The sequence below is a fragment of the Channa argus genome, chromosome 1 (genome assembly GCF_033026475.1).
Source record: "Channa argus isolate prfri chromosome 1, Channa argus male v1.0, whole genome shotgun sequence".
NCBI classification, from domain to species: domain Eukaryota; kingdom Metazoa; phylum Chordata; class Actinopteri; order Anabantiformes; family Channidae; genus Channa; species Channa argus.
This window is the reverse complement of record NC_090197.1, coordinates 23,127,083-23,153,006: the sequence shown is the minus strand read 5'-3', so window position 1 is coordinate 23,153,006 and position 25,924 is coordinate 23,127,083. Positions and strand designations below refer to the sequence as shown.

The window sequence follows — 25,924 nt, the reverse complement described above, 5'->3', positions numbered from 1 at the left end:
TGACTTTGGGCAAAGTGTTAACTTGGGTTCAACCATTTTAATGTATCATAAAAACCGCATAAAATGCACATATCATTAATAACACTGTTTATTTTAGACATTTGAAAGATCTAGATCAATTCTATCACATTTACGTTTAAGAGAGGTCCTTTGAAATGTAATGTTTTCTTCTTCCATCCATCATGTTTATTGTCAAACACAATTAATTTTCTAAATAAAACATTCATGAACCTTTTACATCATTCCCCTTATGGGCCCAGCTTTAAATCCTCTGGCCATAAGCCACAATAATCTAAGGGATGTCCTTGGGATGGCTGTTATGCTAATTCATTCCAGCAGATTAATAAAGGTCATATTTGATCTGTGAATGTTTTTGTGCTGTACAGAGGAAAGGGTGATGTTGCATCTACTATGTAACCAAGCAACAGAGAAATACCTTCCTGAATCCACATTATATCCATAACAACCCATGGACCTTGTCAGTACAAAGTCATTATACAGCAACTGAAAAATTTCAGTAATCGACCACCCTGCCAGGTGAATACCAATCTAATCTTAATTCTCTTAATAGTATTATGTAATGTAACTGGCTGCATTTTCATCTTTGAATTTCAATGCTCTGAAGCAGAGCTTAGCTGCAGCTGCAAGACTGGCTGTGTGCTCCAGTAAGCGCTAAGCAGTTCCAATACATTAGTATGCAACACTTCCAAACACATCACTTTATTACAAGGTTTTTAAAAACTGAGGAAAAACATATATATGATCCTAAATTAAAAAGCTCATTGCTGGAGATGTCAGTGTAGGCCTGTACATGGAGTTTGTAAATGTAACACTCATTGTTCCACTAAATTCTGTACCCAAGTTGCCTTTGAATGACTTCTCTCTTCAGTGAGCTTATTCAATTAAAAAGTACATGCATGAGTTGAAATCAGAAGATACACCTTTTTAATATTTTACAACCTCTTCAAATTTGTTCTGTTTAAAGTACGGAAGAAAGGTCAGGGGTCAGCACTTGGGGTGAGCACTGGACAATCTGTGGGCCTGCTGGCCCATCATCAGCTGGATTCACTGATTGGCTTCAAAAGCAGCTATTGTTGAATATTCATTATTGGAGAAGTTCTCACTAATATCCCAAACAAATTAAAATGTCTATACAGTATTCTTCAACTCTGCCGTGTCTCTTTTTCTTCGTGTCTCTTTTATATTTGTGGTTCAGTTGGAGACATTTGAGGATTCTCAAAGATGACCATGTCTAGACATATGAGAATCCCTTAAATGTGATGACTGCATGATGAGATCTGGAGTGTGTCTCTGAAGTGTCATGTCTTATGGGTTTTTGTAGCCAACAGACTTCTTTCCACTGACCATATAAAGAGGTGGGAGTCTGCTTATGCAGGTTGATGGGTCACAAAGACCCGGTGGTCCAGAGGGGCCCCTTAGACCAGGTGGTCCTTGGATACCAGGACTTCCTGTCTCACCACGTTCTCCATTTTTGCCATCCTTGCCAATTCCATGGACACCCGGTGCCCCTGAGGCAGAGATTAAAAAAAAAGACATGTTTCATATTATTTTAGTCCAACTCAAATTGAAAATATTTTTTACTATTTTTATTTTTTGACTGGTGAAAATGAAAATGTCTCTGCAGTAGTCCCCTATAAGTGTCCAAAGAGTGCACAGCTTTGGTTCTAATTAGCTTAATACTATAATTAGCAGTGCAAATAAATGGTGACATTAGGAAGCCAAGTTTACTATGGTGCCAAATGCAGGTCATACATTTTGTCAATTTAAAAAAAAATAAAAAATTAAAAGCTAAAATTATAATAAAATATTTGCTTTTGTAAATTAAATTTAAAGCTGTAATCTGTAGTTTGTGTAGAGCTATGATGTAACACACCATGCATATTGATGCAAAAGAACGGCAGGGGAACAAACAAAGAAACACACACAGTTGGAAAATCTAATAAGCATCTTGACATTACTGGGTTTCAGAAATTAGCTTTCCTCTGAGCAGCGATCTGCTGTAATGATGACAAACACAGCAAAGGATCAAGCCTTACCTGGTGCACCTGGTGCACCTGGGCTTCCTTTCATTCCTATACCATCCTCCCCTTTGTCACCTTTGTCACCCTTTTCCCCAGCATCACCTGCAGAGTAGAAGAGCAAATCCACGACACACAAATTAATGCCAAGATGAAATGGAAAAGCATGCTTTCACAGTTCTGGGGATGTAATTAGGAAATGTATCGGCTCTTCTCTCGTTCAGCCTCGTTTATTGAATCATTTATTATATAATTCCATGCATCCATGTGTTTCTATATGCAGAGAACCCCATATACTGTACTACAGCTTCTCTCCCTGTACTTTGACCATGTGAAGGGCTCACAGCCTTGTTTCCTCTGAAGGGTTCATATGAATTGTTGCCACCATCTGTACCGTAGCAGTGAATTCTCTCCAGGGAAAGTAAAGGAAATGCAAAAAGTTGCACAGCAGCACAGTTTATCTATCACTGTGTTTGTGAAACACGGTATTTGCAAACTACTACTTTACTTTAGTTAAAGTCTATACAAGTTTAGTATTAAACGATAACTTTGGTCATTTTCTAAATGTCCACAATCACCATACAGACAAGCCAACACTGCATCCTCTCCATCAGTCTACAGCCTGGATTCATTAGTTTTTTGATGCTATAGACCTCTGTTGTTGCCAACAAACCATTAAAAACAAATTACCCAGACACACAGCTCCACTGCATTACATTTCTTAATTCTGAATACCAAGACCCTCATAAACACTTTCCACACTCTTTGGAGTCTCTTATTCCACCTCAAATATTACATGTGCAGTTCACAGGCCAAAATACAAGGACGTGATGAATTAGAGCACATGGTGGGAGATTGGTTGAAAACAGTTTGGAATAAAAAAATATGTCATCCAGCGGAGCAATATGTATCTGCCTGATGTCTATTTGATTGTTTTTGGACAACAACTTAGGTCTGTGTAACCAATGTGTGAATACAGGCTGCAGGTTGACAACCTACATATTAAAGACAATACGATTGATTTAGAACCTGATTGAAGTTATCCTTTAGGTAGCAAAGAATGGATATACTGACCTTTGTTGCCTGGTGCACCTGGAAGTCCAAAGAAGCCTGGGGGTCCTTTCGGACCCATAGGCCCCGGAGCTCCTGCTGCTCCTGCCATTCCAGCTGATCCAGGGGGACCAGGAGGTCCTGCTGGTCCAGGTGTACCAGGGGCACCAATGGCTGCTGGTTTCTGCAGAAGCTCTTTCCTAAACTCAATTAATTGTTCTAGATGGACAAAGAACAAATCAACAAAAACAAAACAGAAACGTTTTTTAATTATATTTACCTTTGAGGAAACTGTAAATCACGGGTTTGATATCAATGTAGACATGACCAAAACACAGTCAAACAAACTTCACCTTCAACAATGGCTGAGCACATTTCCCGAAGCATCTCTTCACTCACTTTTGGTCCCTGTGAATAAACACAAAATCATTTTAAAAATCTCTAACATAGGATTTAGAAAGAATGTGATTTAAGAACTACTGTACATTAATACCCGTAAGGCTGCACAGCCATGTTTTAAGTTAATTGTCAATATATCAAAATACTACAATACCCATGAATCTTGCTGCTGGTGTCACTGAAAAATGAATGAGTGCAATAGCAAATTCACAATGCTTTTAAAAACACTAACTATTGTTCCGGAATTCACCCACATCATATTTAAGCTACAGATCATGTCTTCAGGTTTCTCAACATCATCTTTAGCTTCCACTTGTCTCTAATGGCTCAGTTCACCCTTTCAGATCAGTGACTGGAAGTCAAAATGCACTTTGCACCTGATGTTAGTTAACTTCACCTCCACATTTCTATGTATATAGGCTGGTATCCTTATTATTTTGTTTATTTACTTTTGCAACTTCATTCTTAATCTTTTCTTGTGGTTTAACTGGGAAAGTTTCACCAATATGATCTATGAGGGAAATGAATGACTGTTTCTGTTTGCTTCTGAAATCGAGGGTTTCTGAACCCTCCTCCTGCTTTTGTGACAACGTCAGTTTAGCATGTTAGCATGAATGTCATTATTTTTTACAGATATTTTTAAATATTAAACAGATATTACTAAAAACTAAAGCTAAATAAAAAAATAATGATGGTGTTACTTTACATCATAAGAGATCACAGTTGCTCAAAAATGTTCAGACATTTCACTGAAAACCACAAATGTCAATCTCATTATAGTGCTAGAATAAAACTCGGAATTGCCAAAAGTCTCTGGGTTGAAAGAATGAAGCCACTGACAATGTTATCTGTAGAGTCTTGGCAACAACCTGTGGAATTCTATAAAGCCCAAAAGTACAAAAAATATATAAATTATTAATATATCAGTGAATTAAAAAGATTATGTTTTTTCATGAGTCTTACCAAATTAATCAGCTGTTCTCCTACAGTCTCTGATTTAACTTTTTGAAGGTCATTGTTGCTAAAAAGTATTTCTATTAGACCAACATGTTCTCATCTCATCATTCCACATTTAGTCTTTTAGCATCTCAAATGGATGTTCCTGGTCCCTTCAATCAATGGTGCCTGCTTGTTGGACCTCTCATCATGAAACGCTTTGGAAACGGGTTGTTCGACTTCACGTACAAACACAACTTAATTTGGAACCAAATAAGTATTATACAGTAAAAATTTTACATACCTAATTTGTTACCATAAAAAACATGTGTATCAAGAGCATCATTAAAGTGCACAGCATCTCATACTGGACTCAAACCTGTCTCCTATTGGAAGATCCTGTGTTTTGTTGTTCCATACAACCCACCCTGACCACCTCTCTACCCCGTTCTTATGTTGGGAACTGGAAGACTTACAGGTAGACCTCTGGGACCTGGTCCTCCAGGAAGACCTGGCTCTCCCTCTAGTCCTCGAGCTCCCATTGGTCCAGCCACACCTTCGTGACCTGGCTGGCCTGGTCTCCCATCAATCCCTGAAGCTCCTCTTTGGCCCTTCTCTCCACGCTAATGGTGAGAAAAATAAACCTTTACCATCCCACTTTGACATTTACAGGCCTACACCATTGTCCATTATTTTTTTAAAGTTTTGATACTATTTGTTTTAAAGGACAGTGGGTTCTCACACTCAAGATGGGCTACAATTCACTTTCAGGTTCATATAGTATATTCTTAAATACACTACCAGAAGGTGTTACAGGACACAAATACAAATAGTGATAGATCCTTAGGCAACAGTTTAGAAATAGAAGTGTTTGCTGGAATACAAACAGGTTTATTACCTCTCCTTTAGGTCCAGGAACGCCAGGAGGACCCTGCAGTGCACAAAGATTAGTTGACTTCTCTCAAATCACTTGAAAATAAGGTTGCTGCATTTTTAGTAATTTAATTTCTACTGCAAAAACTGCTTCACATACCTGATCTCCTTTGACCCCAGGATCTCCTGCTGGTCCTGTGTCCCCCTGTCCACAGAGGTGGTCAGTGTGAAAGCTCATTCACACACACATTTGAAATGAATGTAGAGGTTGCACTGGTTCTTACCTGACTTCCTTTTGGTCCCACTGGTCCCATAGGTCCCTTGACAACACATGAAAAGGAAGAACTCTTCACTGTTACTTATGATTCTCCTTGTAATACATGTTTAAAAGTAACAGTGACAAAAATAAGAGATTTATCCAACCTGATCGCCTTTGTGTCCAGTATGACCCTTCATTCCAGTAACACCAATGTGACCTTTATCTCCTTTGACACCCTGGAATTACATATTATTCTCTATATTTTCTCTTTAGTATTATTTCGTAGTAACATTTATGAATATTTATTATAATCTTGTTTGCTTAATTTTTCTTCATCATTATTGTAAGTTGCCTGTAGGATTGTTTGTACTATAGAACAGACTGAAGAAGCTGATAAGTATCAAAACATTTCTAACCAAGACGAAAGAGGTCCAGCTGACGTGATTCAACCATTGCATAATCGTACCTGGATGACAGAACCTTCACAGATGTTTACCAATGTTTTTATAATGTCTCACCTGGATGCCTGGAGGACCTGCAGGCCCCACTGGCCCTTGTTTTCCTGTATCACCCTGGAAATTGATTTTAGATAAAGTGAACACCTCAAATGCACATTATCCACATTGAGTAGTAGTACTTAGTAATACTAATGTACCCGAAACCTTGAAAACAACTGCATGTAACATCCAGTGAACCCAGAAATCAATAGAACAACATGACCTGAAACCTTAAAATCACCCACACATAAATAGAAGTTCAATAAAATAGACTTACAGTTGCGCCTTTGTCTCCTGGCTTGCCATCCATTCCATCTTTTCCTGGCTCACCCTAAACGATAACAGATCTAGGTGAGTCTAGGTGAGTCTGAACACTGCAGCATGTGATTATACAGCACAGATTATTAACATAAGGGTGTGTTGGGAGGCCTAATGTGGGAATCTCACAGTCTTTCCAGGAAGTCCAACTGGACCGATGGGTCCATCCGTTCCACTATCACCCTAAATTCACAACAGAAATGGCACTAAATTAGTCATTAAGTTCCTATTTTAATCAGCTTAAGAGAGACTTCCATTGGCTGCAGCATTAACATTTTGGATATGTTGTGTGGACATGTTTCATTAGACAGGAGATGAGTCCAATTACCTTTGCACCAGGGGGTCCAGCTACCCCCTGTATTCCTGGCAGCCCCTAAGGGCAACGATGCATTATAAGAAGGGAAACAGGAAGAGAAAATTAACGTTGCTGCTTTACCTTGTAATTCTAGGTGGAACAGTAGATATTGATGGGAAAACAGTTACTTAAGTAAACAAACATAACACAAAACATATATTATTTCGAAAAAACGTGCGTGCCACTATTAGTAATGTTAGTTAATTATTTAGCTTTTCTTTATATTTCCTAGTGAACAGTAGAACATATCTTTTTCTGTTGAAAAAAACACAGTTAAATGCCAATTGTCAACTTACATCAACACAGTAGTTCATGTGAAACCATAGTCAGTAGTTTAGAAACGGTTTAGAAATAAAGTTTCACACAGGAAATATGAGAGGAAATCATATAAACTGGAGCTAACAAAAAGAAATGGTGAGATAAGGGTAGAAAATGTGTAAGGGCCCCTTCCTCCATTTCTTTTCCTTACTTTCAATAACATTGCAGTGGAAATAAAAATTTCCAAATTCACAGTATTTCATACTCATGAAACTGTAACTACTATTGATATAGAAAGACAATGAATTTGAACTTACTGGAATACCCACAATCCCCCTGACACCAACAGCTCCAGGGATACCAGGTTCTCCCTGTTGAATACATTAACAGTTAGTTTAATTAAATTTGATCAGTTGATAGTGAGAGTGCCATTTACAGAATAATGGTGACTGATATTGTTAAAGCTACAGTATGCAACTTTTTTCTGTAATGTTTTTCATAAAATATGCTCTGCCACCTAATGTTGAGAGATGCTGTATAAGCTTCCTGATACCTGACACCAGGCTCAGTGACCAGCACTGGCAACATTGCAGAAATAATTCAATGCCCATGGTTTTTGTGTGAGTATCAACTTTCTAACTAATCATAAAAGGCCAAAGTCAGGAGAGTGGTGCGAGCTCACAGCCGTGACTCTCCTATCATCAATACCCACCCTGATTATACAGAATTTTGTTTCTTTTCTGTTTTATTACTGGTCCATTTAAAGGGTAGTTTTTAAGTTTACTTTTTCAAAAGTCACATCATGTGACAAACTAAAATTTTAAAGTGGGGCAGTTGCCATCTTGTGGACAACAATTGATACACTGTTGGATTACAATGAACTATTTACATGTTTCACTCTTTAGACAACTGTCAGAACTTTTAACTGGGTAAAAAAAACAAACTATTATCTTGAACACAATATATTAAGTAGGCTTCATTGTACTGCGTCAATCTAGACATTGTATCCCAGGTTTTTCCAATTTAAAAAAAAAACAAAACAAAAAAGTTTAGAAACAGAATATTGGAAAAAAAAATCAGAATTCACCTTGGCGCCGTCAATTCCAGGAAGTCCATTCAAGCCATTTTTGCCAGGCTGTCCCTGTAATATCACACCACAATGCTATAACCCATCCACCTTCAGATCATGCAGTGCCGTGAAGATGTAGAAGTAACAGAAATATTGTGAACAACAAAGTCAGATCAACTATATTACAATACTTACAACATCTCCTTTTACCCCAGGAGGACCCTGCTCTCCTTTAGGTCCAACAGCTCCCTAATCCACATCCAAACAAACAATTTCTCATTACTTCCGTGGAACATTTTCTCCTGGAGTGAAAGTGTAAAGTGTAAATCTCACATCGTCACCCTTAGGCCCCAGCAAACCCTGACGTCCACGGATTCCTTCAACACCCTGAGAAAGGAAATTCAATTAGATTCACAAATGAAGCCATGATAAATTATCTCCTGCCCCTTTGCACTTTGTGTAATGTCCAGCGAGAAGAGGGATGATCAAACTAGATCTGCTTACAGGAGCTCCAGGTGGGCCGGTGGGTCCAGGAACGCCATTGAAACCAGGTGGACCCTACAAACCGAGATAATTTGGTTTATATGTACAAACACACTGTTAGAAATGTCTGTGCCATCTGCAGTATGTTTTTATGTCCAGGTTTAGGAAAAACTTATGTTTTAAAACAATATATGCTAAATGTGAGGAAACTTTAATTTTAACTTACTCTGTCTCCCTTCTCTCCTGGGGTTCCAGGTAATCCAATGGGCCCTCTTTGCCCCTAAATTGACATAAAAGAATTGTTTATAACCTCTTCTGACAAAGAAACAGTCTTTATGAGACTGTGTGTGATTGTTAATCTGTATCATTACATCATCTCCAATGTGACCTGGTGGCCCCTGAAGACCTAGTGCTCCAGGTTCTCCCTATAGAAAAAAGCACAGGTTAATTTAATTGTGAGAACAGAGATAATCGGTTTATAGGATGAAATCAAATGAACATGTACAAACTGATTTAAATCTCTTTCTATACAGGTGACTTGTTGCAGGAAATAGTGAGCAACGTTGATGTTGCAGAAAAAGTGCATTTTGTCATACATCAAAGTCAATGAAAACTTACTAGCAACAAACCTCATTTTGTGCACAAGATGCTGTGTTTTTGTTTCTGTTTCTGTATTCGCTCTTTCACATACCTTTGCTCCAGGCAGTCCATCTTTTCCAGGCTCACCAGGCAAACCTTTGTGTCCCTAAAGGCAATAATAAATTTAATCAGCAATTGTGTGTAGTTTCATCAACAAATATTAGACTTTTTTCTTATTGCATAAGCAGCTTAATTATCCATTTTTTGTGAATTTAATGTAAATTTACCATCCTAAATATTTCCCAGAGCTTCCCCTCTGACTAAAGCTCATTAATACATTGCTAAAGCACCTTACAAAGCAACTTTGGTGGATTTAATGAGTTTCCAGGAGGCTGTTAGAGTCTATGCTAATAAGATGTTTAGCAGACGCTAACGTCAGCATACTATCATGCTCACAAGGACAGTGCTAACATGGAAAACAGGTATGTTTACCAAACTTCATTACCTTAGTTTAGCATGTTAGCATAAAATTAGTGCTAAAGACAGAGTTGAAGTGAATGTCATAATTTTTGCATTTTTAGATGTTATAAATGAAAAATTATAAAAGACAAATTAAAATTTTAAAGGACAAATTAAACATTCAATTCAATAATGGTGGTAAATGAAGAGGTGAAGCTATAATATGCACCAAGTCTCAAAGTCAGTCCTCACAGCATTGTTACAATCTGCTACACTCTTTTCAGATATTCAGGTGGCCGTCTTTAGGAAATTGCAAAAACATTTGGAAGTAAATATGTCTGCACTGCTCTTCCTCACAGGGGGCTTTGCACATTAAGAGAAAATTTGGAGCATTTAAAAAAATGGAAGGGTTAATTCATTTAAAGGAGAACACGAATTTCATGGCAATCCACCAAATAGTTGCTCAGACATTTTACAATGCAGCAGCTACAAATTGAAGTCTACAGTACATCATGGTGGCACTAGAGTAAACTGTATCAGAAAATTCCCAAATTGCAGAAGATGCTCTTTATGTGTGAATTTATGCTTTCTTAAACTCCACCAAGTCAGCCTTCCACTATGGTTGCTGTGTAGGGATTGTAACTAGTTGTGAAATTCCCAGGTTACGGTCTGTATGCGAACAATCCAACAACTGCATCGTCTACATCCCATTAAGCCAAAATTTTAGCATGAACGATATTATCATTATACATCGCAAATAATAATGACAAAGTATGATTTGAAAACATTATCCTCTACAGTGGGAACAGTCAAAGTAATGCAAGTTTGACAACAACCAATGAATAAATCCTCCCGATTGCTCCAGATAATATGCCTTCAGGGAAAATTTTATTAAACATGTTTTGCTTTACAGTTTGGCCTTCAAGTACCTAAATCACTAAACACCCTTCATTTCTATTCCTCACCTTCATCCCTGGTAGACCACCTACTCCCCGAGGTCCAGCTGGACAGGCGGCAGGACACTGCAAACACAGAATGAAATGAGACATGAGAGAAAACAGGCAGCCAGATCCTCAACAAACATTGCAGCTGCAGAGCATTTTTAACTTCTGTGACTCATTGTGATCAGAAATTCACAGCCACCAATCCATTTGCCATGCATCCAAGAAACATTTGGCAGTGTTTAAAAAAAACTAAACAGAAAAACTCACTGCTTCCCCACTTCCCTCACTGCTGGCTCCAGGTGGTCCCTAAAACACAGCGGCAGAATGATATCTAAAACAGCCACAGGGGTTTAGATGTCCACAGAAATCCACCACAAGAAAAGAATTAAAGAAATATTAAAATGCCCAAAAACTTGCAGATACTGATTACTCAAATTTTTCAACTTTTATGCGATGCAATGCGTTGTATACTATATTTTGTTTTATTTTTAGTTTAAGTCTTCATGGTTTATAGAAAACCTCCACACTAGGATTTATGGAGTAATTCCGAATTCTAATATACTGGCTTTGTTTATGAATTTTTGGCGTGAAACATGACATCAGCAAATCTGCAGTTTTAATCCCAAACATCAGTTAGTGTTGAAGGATCTTAAAAGTAAAAACATGGCAAGTGGAATATTAAGAGGAAGATAAATTAGAAGATGGCAACAAAAGACTTGATAGTTCGGGTTCTTACCACAGGCCCTGGTGGACCAGGAGGGCCAGCAAGCCCTGGGGTACCAGGTGCCCCTCTGGGTCCAGGCGGACCCTGCAGTACATGAAATATTATCAGAAAATTTGATCTCAAACATATTAATACCCAAGGTAAGAATCAGAGATCCGACTCAGCAGCTCAGCCGTCAATTCTACCTTTACTAAGGTAATTTTGTTTAGTTTTGACTGAGACTGTCCTGGAGGTGTTAATGTGATGTATTTGTAATGATTTGCATCACATTTATCTGAGGAGAATAAATAATAAACTGATTTTATATTACAGCACAGTACAACAATACTCCAAGCTCCAAACTCAATAATAACCTTTCAAGGCCAGGGGGAATTTTTACAGCAAATAAAACCTGTTTCAGTGCATATGGACACCTGACACACTTGATTACCAGTGTTACCTGAAGAGGATCTTTACTTGGTCAAAATATTGTTAATAAAATGAGCAGCTTACTATAACCCAAAATTAGATTTTGTTGTAAGACAACCTTAAGTGTCTTTAGTAATTATACGTAATGACAGGAGCAATGGAGAAAGTCGTGTGATGTATAAAAGCACACTGACTGTTTTTTCCCACCTTTTTAATCCCATGGTGACTGTTTATTTAACCCATAACTTTTTAATTAGCTTAACTGCTTGTGCGTTATTGTAATCAGGAGAACAAATGATCTTAACATAATCTACACAATCATTTATGTAATTTATTTAAATTGATCTCTTTTAGTAAAGAGCATTCATCCCACTGAAATCTGGAGCATGTGAAAAGACTCTAATATACATGTAGAGGAAATTGGGTTTAGTACAAACTATTCACAGACATCTTACAGAAACAGAAAGAAACATGTCAAGAACCTCTATTTACTGTATATTCTGTTTTAATCCTAATTTAAGATCTATAAAAGTTGAGGGCCATACGTCCTTAGACCATTTACTATAGTGTATTTTAAAATATATGTATACCTGAAAAGTAAGTAATGATAAATAAAATAGGAGCTCCCTCCCTGTCTAAATTTTAATCCTGACCTCAGGTCCGATGTTTCCCTCATCTCCTGGGATTCCTGGTTTTCCTGGTGGTCCCTGTCAGACACAGAAACACAGCTAGTAGTATGTTTACTGGTTTCAGAATGACACAAAACACAGAAGTTGTACTGTAGCAAACACATACAGCAGGTCCTTCAGTTGCTGGGCCCTGTAAAACCAGAGACAAAGTAAAAGACATGTCATATTTTAGTAGGTTCTTCATAATCACTTTCCATGCATGTTGCTTTAATAAACGATTTTCCACTTACAGGAGGACCTGGAGGTCCAGGAAACCCAGGAAGTCCCTGCAAGAAAAGAAATGGATTAGTAACATTAACACACAAAACATTATACCTTTTCCAGCTGGATCAATTGAAACGTTCACTCACTCTCTCTCCTACAGGCCCTCTGGGACCCATTGGGCCAGAAGAACCCTGCAGACAACAAGCACAAAGTTAAATCCAGATTTAGTTCTTTCCAGTACACACACACCTTTGGGAGAACCTTTATTTGCAATAACTAGACAATACAAAGGACTCTAACACACACACACACACACACAAACAGCATAGTGAGATATTATAATAGTGTATGTCAGTAAATGCGTTGGTGTTTCCTACAGAAGGTCCTGGAAGACCAGGCAGGCCTCTCTGTCCAGGAAGACCGATCTCCCCCTGTTCCCCTTTGCTGCCCTAGGAAACAGACACAACAACAAAGAAGTAGAAGAAAAAACAGCTTTATCTTCTCCCTGCATCTCTTCACATTGTTGCTAAGATACACAGAGGCAGAGATGGGCAACATTTAATCAATGGAAGGTGGGCCACTTGCGTTGTTCTTAGATCAACAACAAGCTAATCTTGAACAAGTTTATGGAGATAACAAATGTCCACCAATAAACATGTTGTCGTCATGTTGTGTCCAACCAACCCTCAGGTTCAATCAGTAACACTTACTTGATTACATATGATTGCAAATACATTTTGTAGGGATTACCAAAAAATTAGCATACAATCCAGCGCTTTAATCATCCAGGAGGCGTGAGGCTAGATAGCAAAAACCTGTTTACCTACATATTTATTTACCCCTTATTTGTATATAGGTTATTTTTTAAGCATTTAGTTGTTTTGCTACTTGCATCCCTGCTCAGTTCAGCATTGCCTGCTCTTTTACCTTGCTTTGGGAAATGATTCACTCATTAAGTATGCAGTAGAAAGGGTGGTTAACATTTTTCTCTTTGCCACTGGGAACCAAGCGATAGAAATGGTCCCAGCCAGCCACTGGCTGGTCTACAAATAAATGTCATCACAAGAGAAGACGTTTCAATGCAGAGGGAAAGTGAATCCTTCCCCTGGGGAATCATCAAACTAATTCACCGTGAGTTGGAGAATGCAGCAACAGCATGCAAGTATTTTATCAGTGAATTGTTTAGTGCTTTACTTACAGGAGCACCTGGACTGCCAGGAGACCCTGGAAGACCCTGCAGAAATAAGGAAAAGATAGCAAACATATAGTAAGCACTTGTATATCGATAAATGTAGGTGTTTGTAATGTAAACCACGAGGAAATACTTACATCTCTTCCATCTCTCCCATTTTCTCCTGGGGGCCCACGGGGACCCTCTAGGCCTGGGGCTCCTGGGGGGCCTTGGACTGATTTGTCAGGCTGAGAGAGGAGGAGGCAACAAATCAGCAAAAAACAACAATTATCAGTTATGCCTGTAAATTAAACATTATAAGTACAAAAATATGCAATTTTACAGCTTGTGGCCATAGAGGCATTTCATATTTCTCTAACTTCATTAATAGTCTAAAGTCATTGCTTGTCACATGTGAATTGGCGGATTAAATGAAGATGACCATGACCAGTAATTAGATATAGAACAAAGCAATTAGGCAAATAGGCAACTTAAGCACTGGAGTAGATTATTGGCTTAAAATCACAAAAGAAAAAGAAAGTAGTGAAAAAAATAAATACCTCAGCATTGGCATACATCTGAAGAAGCAAGAAAAATCAGATAAAAGGAGAGTTAATGAAAGTAGTCACACCACCCTCACCAAAAGTTTCAGCAGAAGCGCACCTGTTCAGAATGATAGTGAGTGTATCATGCTGTTGTTTGACTATTCAGCCCAGAGTACCACCACCATGTTAGCCTGAATCTAATAGAGTGCACCAGGCAGGGAAATATTTCTGTAGAAACATTGGCATCTTGATACAAGTGATTGAATAAAATCCCTCTCCAGCTAATCTTTATTCATTATACTGCAGAGTCTACAAATTGAGATGGGAGACAGCAGACTGACACTAAATATGGCTCTCAGAGGGAGGAATCTCAATAGTTGTGCAAAAGTGAAATGAGAGAGAATATTTTGCTATAAACCTCACAATACTTAACACAATGTGGACATGTTTGCATTTCAGAATCAGATTATCCTGACATTTCCCCAAACCACATTTTCAGCCTCTATCATAAAACAGTTTCTCACTGATGATTGATTTCTCATTTAGAAAGATTAGCTAAAAACAAGAGGCCATGACTAAAGACTCACTAATTTGAGGGTCATAAATATTGGCCTTGACTATCGCTGATGAATGTAATCACTATTTGCATTACTAGATCAAAGATGGCTGCTTCATGCAAGCTGTTGCAATGTATTGCTTATTAGAACTTCTGTCTTTTCTTGGATCAAAAAAGTTGCACACACACTCTCCAAGAATGGTAAATAGAATGTAGCATGAGGACCACCTTTCTTTAATATAAACTTTCCCATACCTTTCTATACCTATACTTCTCAATACCAACAAGTTAGCTATTGGTGCAGGTAATTATGGTAAAGAAATTCATAAACTAATCTTGTCAATTGTAAAATGACTCAACAGTCACAATCAAATCTGTGCATGTGATGCAAGGTTTCACATGCACAGTGTATTTAATTTAGTATTGGTTGCATAGTTAGTTCAACCTAACTCAACCTAACCTCCTATTTCATCTTATGTTTTTTTTTTATTATTAGACTCCTCTCTGTTTGCTGGGTGTCTCTTTGCAATGGAGAAAACCTTTTTCAATGGTTGTAATAGCAGGTGGCAGGTGCTGTATTGCATTCCTGTCAACTGATACTGAAGTTGCAGCAGGTAATGTGCCTGTCCTAGGGATGGTTATTTCAGGTGGGGCTGCATACATAACCGGTAAATTATATTATTTGTATCCATCAACTAAAACTTTAAATGAATAACTTTTATAAAACTATGAACTCATTTATTTCCAATATTTGAGTGGGCAAAGCCAGTAAATGACTTTTCATTTTAGGTGGAAACATGTTCTTGTCAGTAGCCCACATGTGAAACTTAATGCTCGTGTTTTTTTATGATGCAGAAGCTGCCAACTGACAATGACACAAATGGTACAGTACATGCTGTATTCTGTGCTGAATATAAACAAAACCGTAACCACAAAAATCTGGCACTACAGCAAGCCAGTGAGCACACTCCATGTTGGGTTTCTGGTCATACTCTTTTAATTTGATCACACTTCCTCTTTGTTAAATTTTGCCAGTTAGCTGGGATTTTGGCTCCACATACTGAGGTTTAGCACAGCTAATGAGATCATGTCTGGCTGGATCCAAGAAATGTTTGAACAATATAACAATCTGCTTTGTGACAATTAAACCAAATCCTAATTGTCCAGCCTGCAAATTGCTTTGATAAAAGTGCAAACTCTGGATGTACTAAAGGAAATTGCTTTGCTGGGCATTTGTTACACTTGTGCAGCTCCACCTCAGCATTTCTGCCCCTTTTTCCTTTCAGCATGCTGGAAGCCCTATCAACCTGAATAAAACCACAAACCACAACAGATGCTGAGCAGATCCAAGTCCTCGTTACTGTACCTCGGTGGCTGGCAGCTCATTGCAGCTCTCTCTCTGGGCTCTCTTTGGGTCACAGTGAATCAACATCCACTGGAGCTCAAACTAAAAAAAGAAGATAATGTAACAGAAACAATATCATACTAGGCTATGCATTAATGTTTTAATGTTAACATTAAAAAGAAGCTCGAAATGCTTCATCATGGTTAATTTTTTTCTTTGTAGTTCTGAATCAGTGGCCTCTAAATTTTTTTTAGCTTAATTTTCCACCAATGCGAATTTCTGCAAGGATTAAATTCCTTTTTTCCCGCTGGAACCCAGCTGAGCAGCTTTGCTGTGACAGCAGCACTTTAAAACCACAGCAGAGCTCAGCATACATATAAACCTAACCGCAGTTGTTTGCAGAGAGTACCATTTCACTGACAGTGCTTGTAGGGAGAGTCAGTGAACTTGATTAAATGCAGCAGGCAACTCTCCATCCTCGCTTACCACGACCGAGGCGTCAGGATCAGCATCCAGCCTGCCAATAAGAGTGTCTCCCTCTGTGTTGATGGGGCCTTTACCCTTTATGGGTTTCTGATCCACAGGCTGGCAGTCCACATACAGAGTGACCTGGCTGCGTTCCACACCGATCATCACCTTGTGCCACTTGGTGTTGAAGAGCACAGAAAGGCCAGGGAAGGTGACGGTCTGAAGGTTGCCATCAGCACCCATCAGGAAGTACTCCAGAGACTGCTGGTCACCATTCAGCCTTAGACCGGCTTGTTTGTTGCCGTCTTCATCCACTATTTGCCAGACATTCCACACCTTGTTTACCGTGTTCTTGATCATGCGAAAAGTTGTCATGAAGGAGTACTCATCAGGGAAACCACGGGGGAAGTTCAGCCTAACAGGGAAATGGAAAATAGGGATTCAGATCATGAGATACTAGGGTAGACTCTTGAATGTTCTTGTATGTTTTAAGGCATGCTATCGTATAACAAAAGAGATTCTGTGAAAGAGGCTGCCTCAGTGTATAAATCACTGCTTCAATTACAACACGCGGTCCTGGTTAACATCACTCAATCTGCTGCTTTCTATGTTCTTAACAAGCCAGAGTCTCAGTTGGTGGTGCACTCATAGATGGGCCACTTTTACGTCCTTGTAAATGATCAAGGTAAAAATAAAAGAGTTTCGTGGAAGGCAGTAAAACAAATATAGACCCCTCTCTAGCTTTGCCTAAGGTGAGGAACTCTAATGTCTGCTTTTGCCCTGTAGGAGAACAGAGCGGGAGTCCACCTGAAGTAAAGACTGACTTCAAAGCACACTGTGTGCAGACTCATGAAGGACATAAACATGTATTCACATTCACTGTGAGAGACTGAGGACTGGGGACTCTGGGTGCCAGCAAATTACATAACAGCTTCAGAGGAAAGCTGGCCTGCAGTAAAAGAGCACCCAAAACAGACTGGGGCAGGAAGCACCAGGAGATCTCTTTGGTTGTGTAAAGCAGTAAACCCTAGAACCTGCACACTCTGTCTTTACTCATAGGGGCTAAATGCATAGATCAAAATATTTCCCACTGTCAGATTTCTTACTATCTGCAAAGTGAGCAAAGTATTATGCTATCTGAGGCCCTGAACCTCCAAGATCACTGAAATCTCCCAGTTCACTGTGTGACACATAATTTGCACTAAAATGGTTTAGTTGTGTTGCTAAGAATGGAATATCTCCGGATGTTTGAGGAAATAACCCTGATGATGTTATTTGGGCCATTAATAGGGTCATATAATAGGATGTACTTTCATTAGGCTGCAGGGTACAAATTCATAATTTAAAGCCCACTTTAAAAACTAGAGGTGTGGAACCACACTGGTGTACATTGAGTGTTTCGTGAAAAGAATGTGCAGGATTCAGACTAACACCCGACCTCCTCTTCTTTGAAGTGAATTTTTATTGTTTTTAGAATCTGATTGATGCCATTTAACTTTATAAAAGTGAAATGCTTAATTGTTCCTTAAGCTCCTTCATCAATCAAGTAATCTTTTTAAATGGTAAAGGGACAATATTCAATATAGTTGGCAGTTTATTGTTCTGACTACTGGACTACTAGGTTAACTACAAAATTGCCCTAAAGGATTAGAGTGTCTCACTGAGTGGCCCACCATTTATTTTTGCTCTAGTTTTCTTACCAAAGTAATGCTTTTGTGTTGTAAAAACAAATCTTTAATAACAAGCTAAAGAACATCTACCATTGGTTTCTAGCACCTGTCTTTTTTTATTCTAACCTTTTAAATCTGTGCATGAAGCAAATAATAAACTAAGATTTGTCTCCTTACATTTCACAAAGATACACAGGGCTTCATGTATGGATCAAAATATGCTTTTGCAACTGCTCTTACGCTCACAAAAATGTCTTTCTACTCTGCCGTAGTGTCTAAGAGATGCCAAATAGGTTCAGACATGCTTTTCTCCACCTATTACATGCTTCTCACCATCTGTGCCAGACCTGTAATAATACAACACCTGCATCAGGAGACCACTGCTGCCTCCCCAACGTTTATGTGTGTTTAAATGTCTTTTTAAACCCTCTTTACTGTACTTACATGGTTGGTATTTGGAAGTTAGCCTCCTTGTCAAGGCGATAGGCCACCTGAAGAGAAGTGGAGCCATCCACCTTCCTCACACCTTTTAGAGGGATCACATCCAGCTGGAACTGGGTGATCAGATCAAACCCTACAGGAGGATAATGTGTGTGTGAGATAGTAATAAAAATGCAAAAAAAAATGCAAAAAAAAAAAAAAAAAAAAAAAAAAATATATATATATATATATATATATATATATATTTACAATAACTAGTTACAGTACTGCAATAATTGTAGTATAATAAAATCATTAAGATTAGCAGTAAATGAATTAGCATTATGACAATTAGAATTGATCATGATCATTTTCATGTTTTAGAAGAAGCTGTTATTTCATCATGGTATTTATAATCTTAATAAAAATTAAAGATTTTGCAATATTTTGGTTATTGAAAAATGTTCTGTAATTGCCACTGTAATTGCACTATGTGTGTCATAAATAATAATATATTCTTCATGGAATTATTAACTTGTTATTTCTGAACTTGGCAGCATCATATTATTTTCTGATCACATGCAAAGTATGACAAAGCTTAATTTACAGTTACAGAATGAGAAAACAGGTAAATAATTACAAATTTCTGACTTGGATATCAACCCCTATTTAATAATAAGGGCATTTTCTTGAACCACAGAGCAGAAGGTGCCGAGATGTGTTGAAGGTTGAAGGAGTAAGCAGAGCAGTGGTAAACAATTAAAATCTTGCTGAGCTTGAATTGTTTCAAGAAAAAACAACTGTAAAACTCAAGTGGAACATTTTATTTGCCTCATTTGAAATGTAGAGGTAGCTTGAGGCATTAGGCGGCCCACCCTGTTAAGCTAATTAAACTTACCACCTTCTTTACTACCACCAGTCTCTTCTCTCCTTTAGAGATTTTCTTAGCCTTGGCCCCGATTTTAAACTGCTTCAGATTTTACTTTAATTTAAAAGACAACCTGACCTGAAAACTCTTTTACCTGGAAGGTCATCCTGTCCACTTCTCATTGGAGGGCAGACAGTATCTCCATCCAGTCGGTTGAGGTCTAGCTCTGACAGGACAAAGCAAAGGAGAATAATCTTGTTACCCCTGTCATTTGCTAAATTTTACCACTGCAATACATTACAGTCAATTAAATTCAGTTCCGCACATTTTGGGAGACAAATATAAGAAAAAAACAAGGTTTTTATTGTCAGAGTGAATTAACATCAGTTTGCACTGTGGTACATTTTAATGTGAATCTCTTTTACAGGTTCACTTGTAACATTGTACACAGACAAATCAACACAATGGCTGAAACCTACAGTGCAGGCTTCTGAGACAACCCTCTGTGATCCTAATATGTCATCCGAGATGGAAACATAACATGTGACATCTTAATTGTCGTTCATCTCCTGCTCATTGCACTAATGAGCATCAGGCTGTGATGCTGGAGTCTTCGAGATAAAATCCCGGTCTGCCCATCAGATGTGTCCTTGAGTGAGGTACTCAGCGGTAGCTCCCCAGGTGGCGCCTGTAGTGGCCCACCGCTCCTCCCAGAGGGATGGGTTACAAGCAGAGACTGAGTACTTTGAAAATGTAGATGTGCTAATAAAGATTGTTCTTCTAATTCAGTGCTGCATTAGTACAATCAAAGCCCTGTGCCAATTATTTATTTATTTATTACTTTAACTTTATTGATATTCTATTATGTTTTTGTATACTGTATTATTATGTAATGGCAACTGCCACACAAAACTTTCCCTTTGATAGCTTATTTATTTATCTATCAGAAACAGAAGGTCGTATGGCAGGTGAGTCAATTTTCTTCGTATTTATGTGTATAATTCACTTTGCTTGCATATTTATTGTTGTTTAAAAAACCTACAAAACAAAAGACATTTCCTCAAAAGGACATGACTTAAATTATTGGCAAACTATACTTGACTTTACAAAAAATGGGGGTTTGTATACTGTGGAAAATCTGTGCCTGGGACGGGTTAGAAGAGGGTGCTATCTTTGAGAGCCAACAGTGGAGTTGTGAAGGGGAAACGCCTGTCAGAAAACTCCATTAAAAACAATGATTGTGAACGCCAGAGGGGCTCCCCAGTCCATAACCTGAGTCAGCTCATTTACAGTGAACAACATGAACACAAAACATCTGTAAGCTGTTTCTACATCCCACATAACTGCTGAGAATGGTGAGATGGTATTTATAATCCCATATTTACTACCACTAAACACTTATCTGACTGCGAATGTGGGCATCAAGTTATTAAAGTTACTGCCTGCCGCAACATTACACTCAGAAAGGCAGTCATTAGTGCAATGAGCAGGAGATGAACCACAATTAAGATGTCACATGTAGTTGCATGTGTGTGTTGGGACAATGAGGTGAATTACAATGAATTGCAGTGCAACTACAGCATGCGGCACCCACTGCAAATCCATGTTAGACATATTTTGTCAGCAGACAACAATAGAGAATAGGCTTGCTGTGATTATCAGAGGGGACATTTAATCTGATTTAATCCTATGACACAGACCAGCACAGTGTTGCTGATAAAGTTCTGATAAAGAGAATGACCTAGCAACGGTCAACACACAGGCAATAACACTAAGCTGAGTCCTCTTTGCCTATGTTTACAAGACAAATAGGTTCACAGTATTAGTGCCTTTCATGCAATGATTATTGTCACGTGCCAGTGACTCTGTTGTGCTGCAGGTGACTTACGTCCAAGTACTGGAGCAAGAAGTAGGGACAGCAGAGCCATACAACCAAGGAAGAAAGTTGACATCGATGGGTGCCTCAGTTGCTTTCTGTTTAGGAATGACAGAGAAAATCAACATTCAGTCATTTGTCTAATTCTCTCTGACAGTTTTGTTGCATTTGAATCAAAGAAACATCACAGAGAAGAAATGAAGCAGGTTAATTGTGACCATCCTGAGCACATGAAGAGAAAGAAAAAGTAGCTTTTGGACAACACTATAGAAAGAAATATTACAATGAATGTTGTGTGACAGAAAATTCCTGTTAGATAAACTACATTTTTATAAATGAAACAATAAATACTGTATATTTGAGCAGAAACAACCCACCTATTTATAAATGGTACTGTTTGACATCAGCGAAAAATGTACCAAATCATTAATAAGAAAATCCCATTTCATAACATACCTGATTATTAACCTCAAATGAACTATGGTTAACATATCAAAGCCATCATATTTTTAAAATGTTAACATTAGATTAAGTGACAGTTTGTACGGAAAGGTTTAACCTTTAGACAACTCTGCTGTATATATACTGATGCTGTGTCCAAAACCACTATATAGTGTATCTGAATTGTTGTATAGTGTCTGAGTGTGTAAATCTATATACTGCACTCAAAAGTAGTTTACATGGTAATGCTCCCTGTTTTAGAAATAAGAAAATTACTGTTGCGTGGCTCAAAAAGCTATTAGTGATGACACAATGTCAGAACGGTTAGTAAGTGTCCAGAATCTCAATTAACTAAGTTGGGGTTCAGTGTCTTGCTCAAGGACACTTTGACATGTGACCGTATTGTGCCACAGTCACAGAAAAAGATTCATTTCAGGAGTTGGGTGAGACCACGACAGAAGAACAGGGAATTTGCACCTAAATTAAAGTTAACATTGCTCTGGGATCGTTTGTGCTGTTTGAACTATGAATGCGTCAGTGCATGCAACAAAAGCTCAGTAATGTGTAACAGTTCAATATTTATCTTGAAAAAGGCATTTGATAAAATAAAGTGAAGGTCTGTTTTTAGCTTTTTGTAGAGCATTCAAGCATGTCAGGAACAATACAGAAGCTTTCCATTTTAACCCTATATATAATCAACAGCTAAGCATAAAAAAACAAAAGGCATAAGTGGAAATGGGATTGTTCTATAAAAAATACAAATGGTAAAACAATCTCTTTCTACTCCAGCTATGTCTAGCAACTGTACAGCATTCATAACACAAGTCACATGCCGCAGATACTGTAGCTAAAACCTAGTAAGGCTGGTCTGAGGCTGTTATCTACAGTTGAGTTATCATCCTCTTGACATTGTGCCGTTCACTGGCTGTTATCTCATGGTTCTCAGCCAGACATGCTGAGGTTCCATATGTCCATTTAGGTCTAGCTCAACCAACAACATCCTTTCTACTTTTGTAGCAGCCAAAGTTGAACATGATCTTTCACACTCCCCTTTGTTTTCTGGAAAGCTTTGTAGCTGAGGATGACTCCCTGGAAGCCTTCTGATTCACAGACACAGACACTGACTGAACACATAAATAAACACAGGGATGTTATTAAGCTTTTCCTGAAAAATAAGTGGCGATTTTTCATTTCAAGTAGCCAATGTCTTTGTGTACTCGTGGAGGATGAATGACAGTATCAGTTAAGTGGATTTTAGACAGCTGTGTCTGAGCAGAGCTACACTGTGTCCACACTTTTACTCCTTCTTCTGCTTCCTTTTGTGAGCTGAGTTGTGACAGCTTTCCACAGCTATCCCCACATCAGCACAGTGAGACCGCTTTTCCAAAGGCAAAGGCTGTAGCTCATCGATCTGAAAAACGAATGGTGTTTCTGAGGGTGTGGTCCATCTCCAGTAGGGAACTCTCTAGAAAATGTATGCGTGTGTGTCTCTCTCTCTCTCTCTCTCTCTCTCTCTCTCTGTTTGCTTTGCACACACAGACATGCATGTGCGTGTGTGAGTCTACTGTCAGTCAAATGACTAATGGCTAAGTTAGCAAGGTCTCCTCAGTGGAGGCGTTAGGCTCTAACTTTTATGCCCTTTACATAAAAAGAGCATCTTCAGAGCCCAGAGGGACTCGCTGTCTGCCTTCCATGCTGCTCAGTCTACAATTTACACTCGCCAATGATGGAATGTGACATGAGAAAAGCTTCCACAGTTCAAATCTACAAATATACAGAATAGTTTTTACTTTGACATTTTGAGAAAACAATACTTTTTTGCTGAGATTTAGACAAGCCTGGTACCTACGTACTTACTGTACCTGTCCATTACAAACGAAACTGGTGCCAGCAGCTTAAATTAGAAGAGATAAAAGTATGTGGTGTTTTTCATTTCCGTTTTTGAGTGAATTAAATGAACAAGATATAATATGCTAATTGCAGAGACTTCAAAGAAGCTGAGAAGCAGAGTTTATTTAACCTTTGGACAGAGACAGGCTAACTTTCCTTCCCCTCCTTGTTGTCAGCATTTAAGTAAAGCAAAGCTCCCTGTGTTTTATTTTAGACAGGTCTGCAGAGTTGCCTAATTTGAAGCTTCATGCTATGCCCACACTAACTCTGTCCTAAGACCTATGCTACACTGGTAAATCAGTTTTTTTACTCTTTGCTAAATTTCATCTGTAAAATGTTCTTATTAGTGTGACTTCAGACCTTTTCTCATGGAGCAAACAAAGGTGCTTGCCATGTTGGAGAGGTTTTAATTTACCAAACAGTTCATAACAAATTCTCATATCGGTCCTGCAAACCACGATCAAGAACTTTAGCATTTGGGCAACAGATGGAGCTGCAGCATAAACAGACACAAAATTTCTATTCATCATTTGATCTGAAACTCTGCAAAAAAGCAATTGTGATTTGGATTTATTTTCTTTAAGACTCCCCGTTACATAATTATACCATCAACATTGCATGTGTTTCCAATGTGAATTAAGCTGCTTCTACAGTTCTGTACTTAACAGTTTGATAAAGTGGAATAAGATATTTGCTTATTTCATTTGACATGAAACGATTGTCGACCTCTTTATCCTCACCCCATTTGCCCTCACATTAAAGCTGATGCAGCAGTGAATTGCAAAAAGAGCTGCAGCTTTAAGTCCTTTGAGTATTACACAAAGACGTCCACATTTCTCACTGTAAGTAAGGACACAAAGGCCATCTGAGGGATTTGTTGGCAACTTTCTTAATATGTGCTTTTGAGCATCAGTATAGACATGTTCATTAATTGTTTGTGGCCTTTATACTGGCATGAAATGCTGTCAAACATGCATTGATATTAAATTTACTGTAAGCTAAGTGTATAAGCTAAGGTGCATCCTCCCACATTTAAGGTGTTACTGAGCTGTGTTACACTATGTTTAGTGACAGATCAAAAGAGAAGAAAATAAAATTAAACATCACAGGAAAAAAAAAAATCCGGATATATTCCAGTAAATGTTCTCTCATGTAATCACTCAGTCATGTCAATTAGTTAATGACATGTCATTCATCAACATTTTATGGGACTTTCCCTTTACTGCCATCCATGTTGTGCCTGAGGTGCTCCCAGATTGCTGAGACTGAGCCAACAGTCCAACACCATTTCTGCTCTCTCATTTGTCTTGATTACCCCCAAAACGAATCACTGCTGAACAGGAAGCAATCAGTCGCACAATTCAGTTACGCAAGGGCTGAGTGTTGCAGAAAATGTGCGGACAAAAGTTCGGAGGAACAGATGCGTGGTAATTTAGAGGTGATGATGGTGTAATCAAATATAAATGTATTAATCATTAGGCTATTTCCAGACAAAGTAAGATAAAATAAAAAAGGCTAAAGACCAAGAGCTAGGTGTTTACCATTTATTAGCTTTGTACTTTTTTTTAAAAATGTTGCAGTAGAAGCTTGTTTGCTGTAGGTAGGCACATGGTGCAAAGTCAAAACGGTCAGTTTCTTTAATGTAAACTGTACATGCTCTCTGAGGCAAATGTAGATAGAGAAGTAGTGTGAAATGAGTCTTCATTATGGCACAAAAAGAACAGAGACAAAGGCTGCTGAGGAATAACCCCAACAGACAGTCAACATGAGATATTTACCTTGTCAGATCAGAGCTGTGGAAGGCCATGTTTCACTCTCCTCGGTGACGGGAGACTGACGGATTCAGTGATGAGGCACAGTGGTGAGAGGCAAGAGCAGAAGATGCCACAGACATGAAATTCCCTCCTTGAAGCCAGTCCTACCTGCACATGTTGAGGACTGAGTGAGCCAACAGGGCAGGGGATGCTCAAGCATTTTCTGAGGACACATAAAAGTTTGGTCGATGGTTTCCCATTGGTTCGGAGGTGTTCAGGAGGTGGTGACTATGTTTTATTGCAAACACTTCAAAAGATGAAGAAACCCATGGGCCTCCACACACACACCCACACACATGCACACACCCACACCCACA

The 25,924-nt window shown here is 38.5% G+C and overlaps 1 protein-coding gene across 3 annotated transcripts; it reads right to left on the bottom strand.

Annotated features, from left to right (window-relative positions):
- Positions 1-72: 72 nt before the first annotated feature.
- Positions 73-25,924, bottom strand: LOC137129232 (collagen alpha-3(IX) chain-like). Of its 3 annotated transcripts, XM_067508179.1 has the most exons (38): positions 25,572-25,924; positions 21,475-21,560; positions 19,741-19,812; positions 18,743-18,872; positions 16,647-17,043; positions 16,182-16,262; positions 14,275-14,292; positions 13,873-13,962; positions 13,742-13,777; positions 12,921-12,992; positions 12,690-12,734; positions 12,570-12,605; positions 12,446-12,469; positions 12,304-12,357; positions 11,255-11,326; positions 10,786-10,824; positions 10,540-10,596; positions 9,228-9,281; positions 8,908-8,961; positions 8,763-8,816; positions 8,558-8,611; positions 8,387-8,440; positions 8,249-8,302; positions 8,072-8,125; positions 7,302-7,355; positions 6,700-6,744; positions 6,501-6,554; positions 6,331-6,384; positions 6,075-6,128; positions 5,721-5,792; positions 5,582-5,617; positions 5,458-5,502; positions 5,323-5,355; positions 4,901-5,047; positions 3,443-3,497; positions 3,114-3,308; positions 2,058-2,144; positions 73-1,529 (listed from the first exon to the last, which is right to left on the bottom strand). In XM_067508179.1, exons 1-38 carry the CDS (start codon positions 25,598-25,600, stop codon positions 1,327-1,329), a joined length of 2,850 nt encoding a protein of 949 aa, XP_067364280.1. In that variant the 5' UTR covers positions 25,601-25,924; the 3' UTR covers positions 73-1,326. The 3 variants fall into 3 exon arrangements, with proteins under 3 accessions (XP_067364280.1, XP_067364294.1, XP_067364288.1); XM_067508193.1 differs by lacking the exon at positions 10,786-10,824; XM_067508187.1 differs by lacking the exon at positions 14,275-14,292.

Coding starts and splice junctions, on each gene's coding strand:
- LOC137129232 (XM_067508179.1), bottom strand. CDS start 25,600: ATGGCCTTCCACAGCTCTGATCTGACAAG. Junction 10,597..10,785: donor GTGAGGGAAGTGGGGAAGCA/GTGAGTTTTTCT, acceptor CTGTGTTTGCAG/TGTCCTGCCGCCTGTCCAGC. Junction 6,129..6,330: donor CAGGAGACAAAGGCGCAACT/GTAAGTCTATTT, acceptor ATCAATTTCCAG/GGTGATACAGGAAAACAAGG.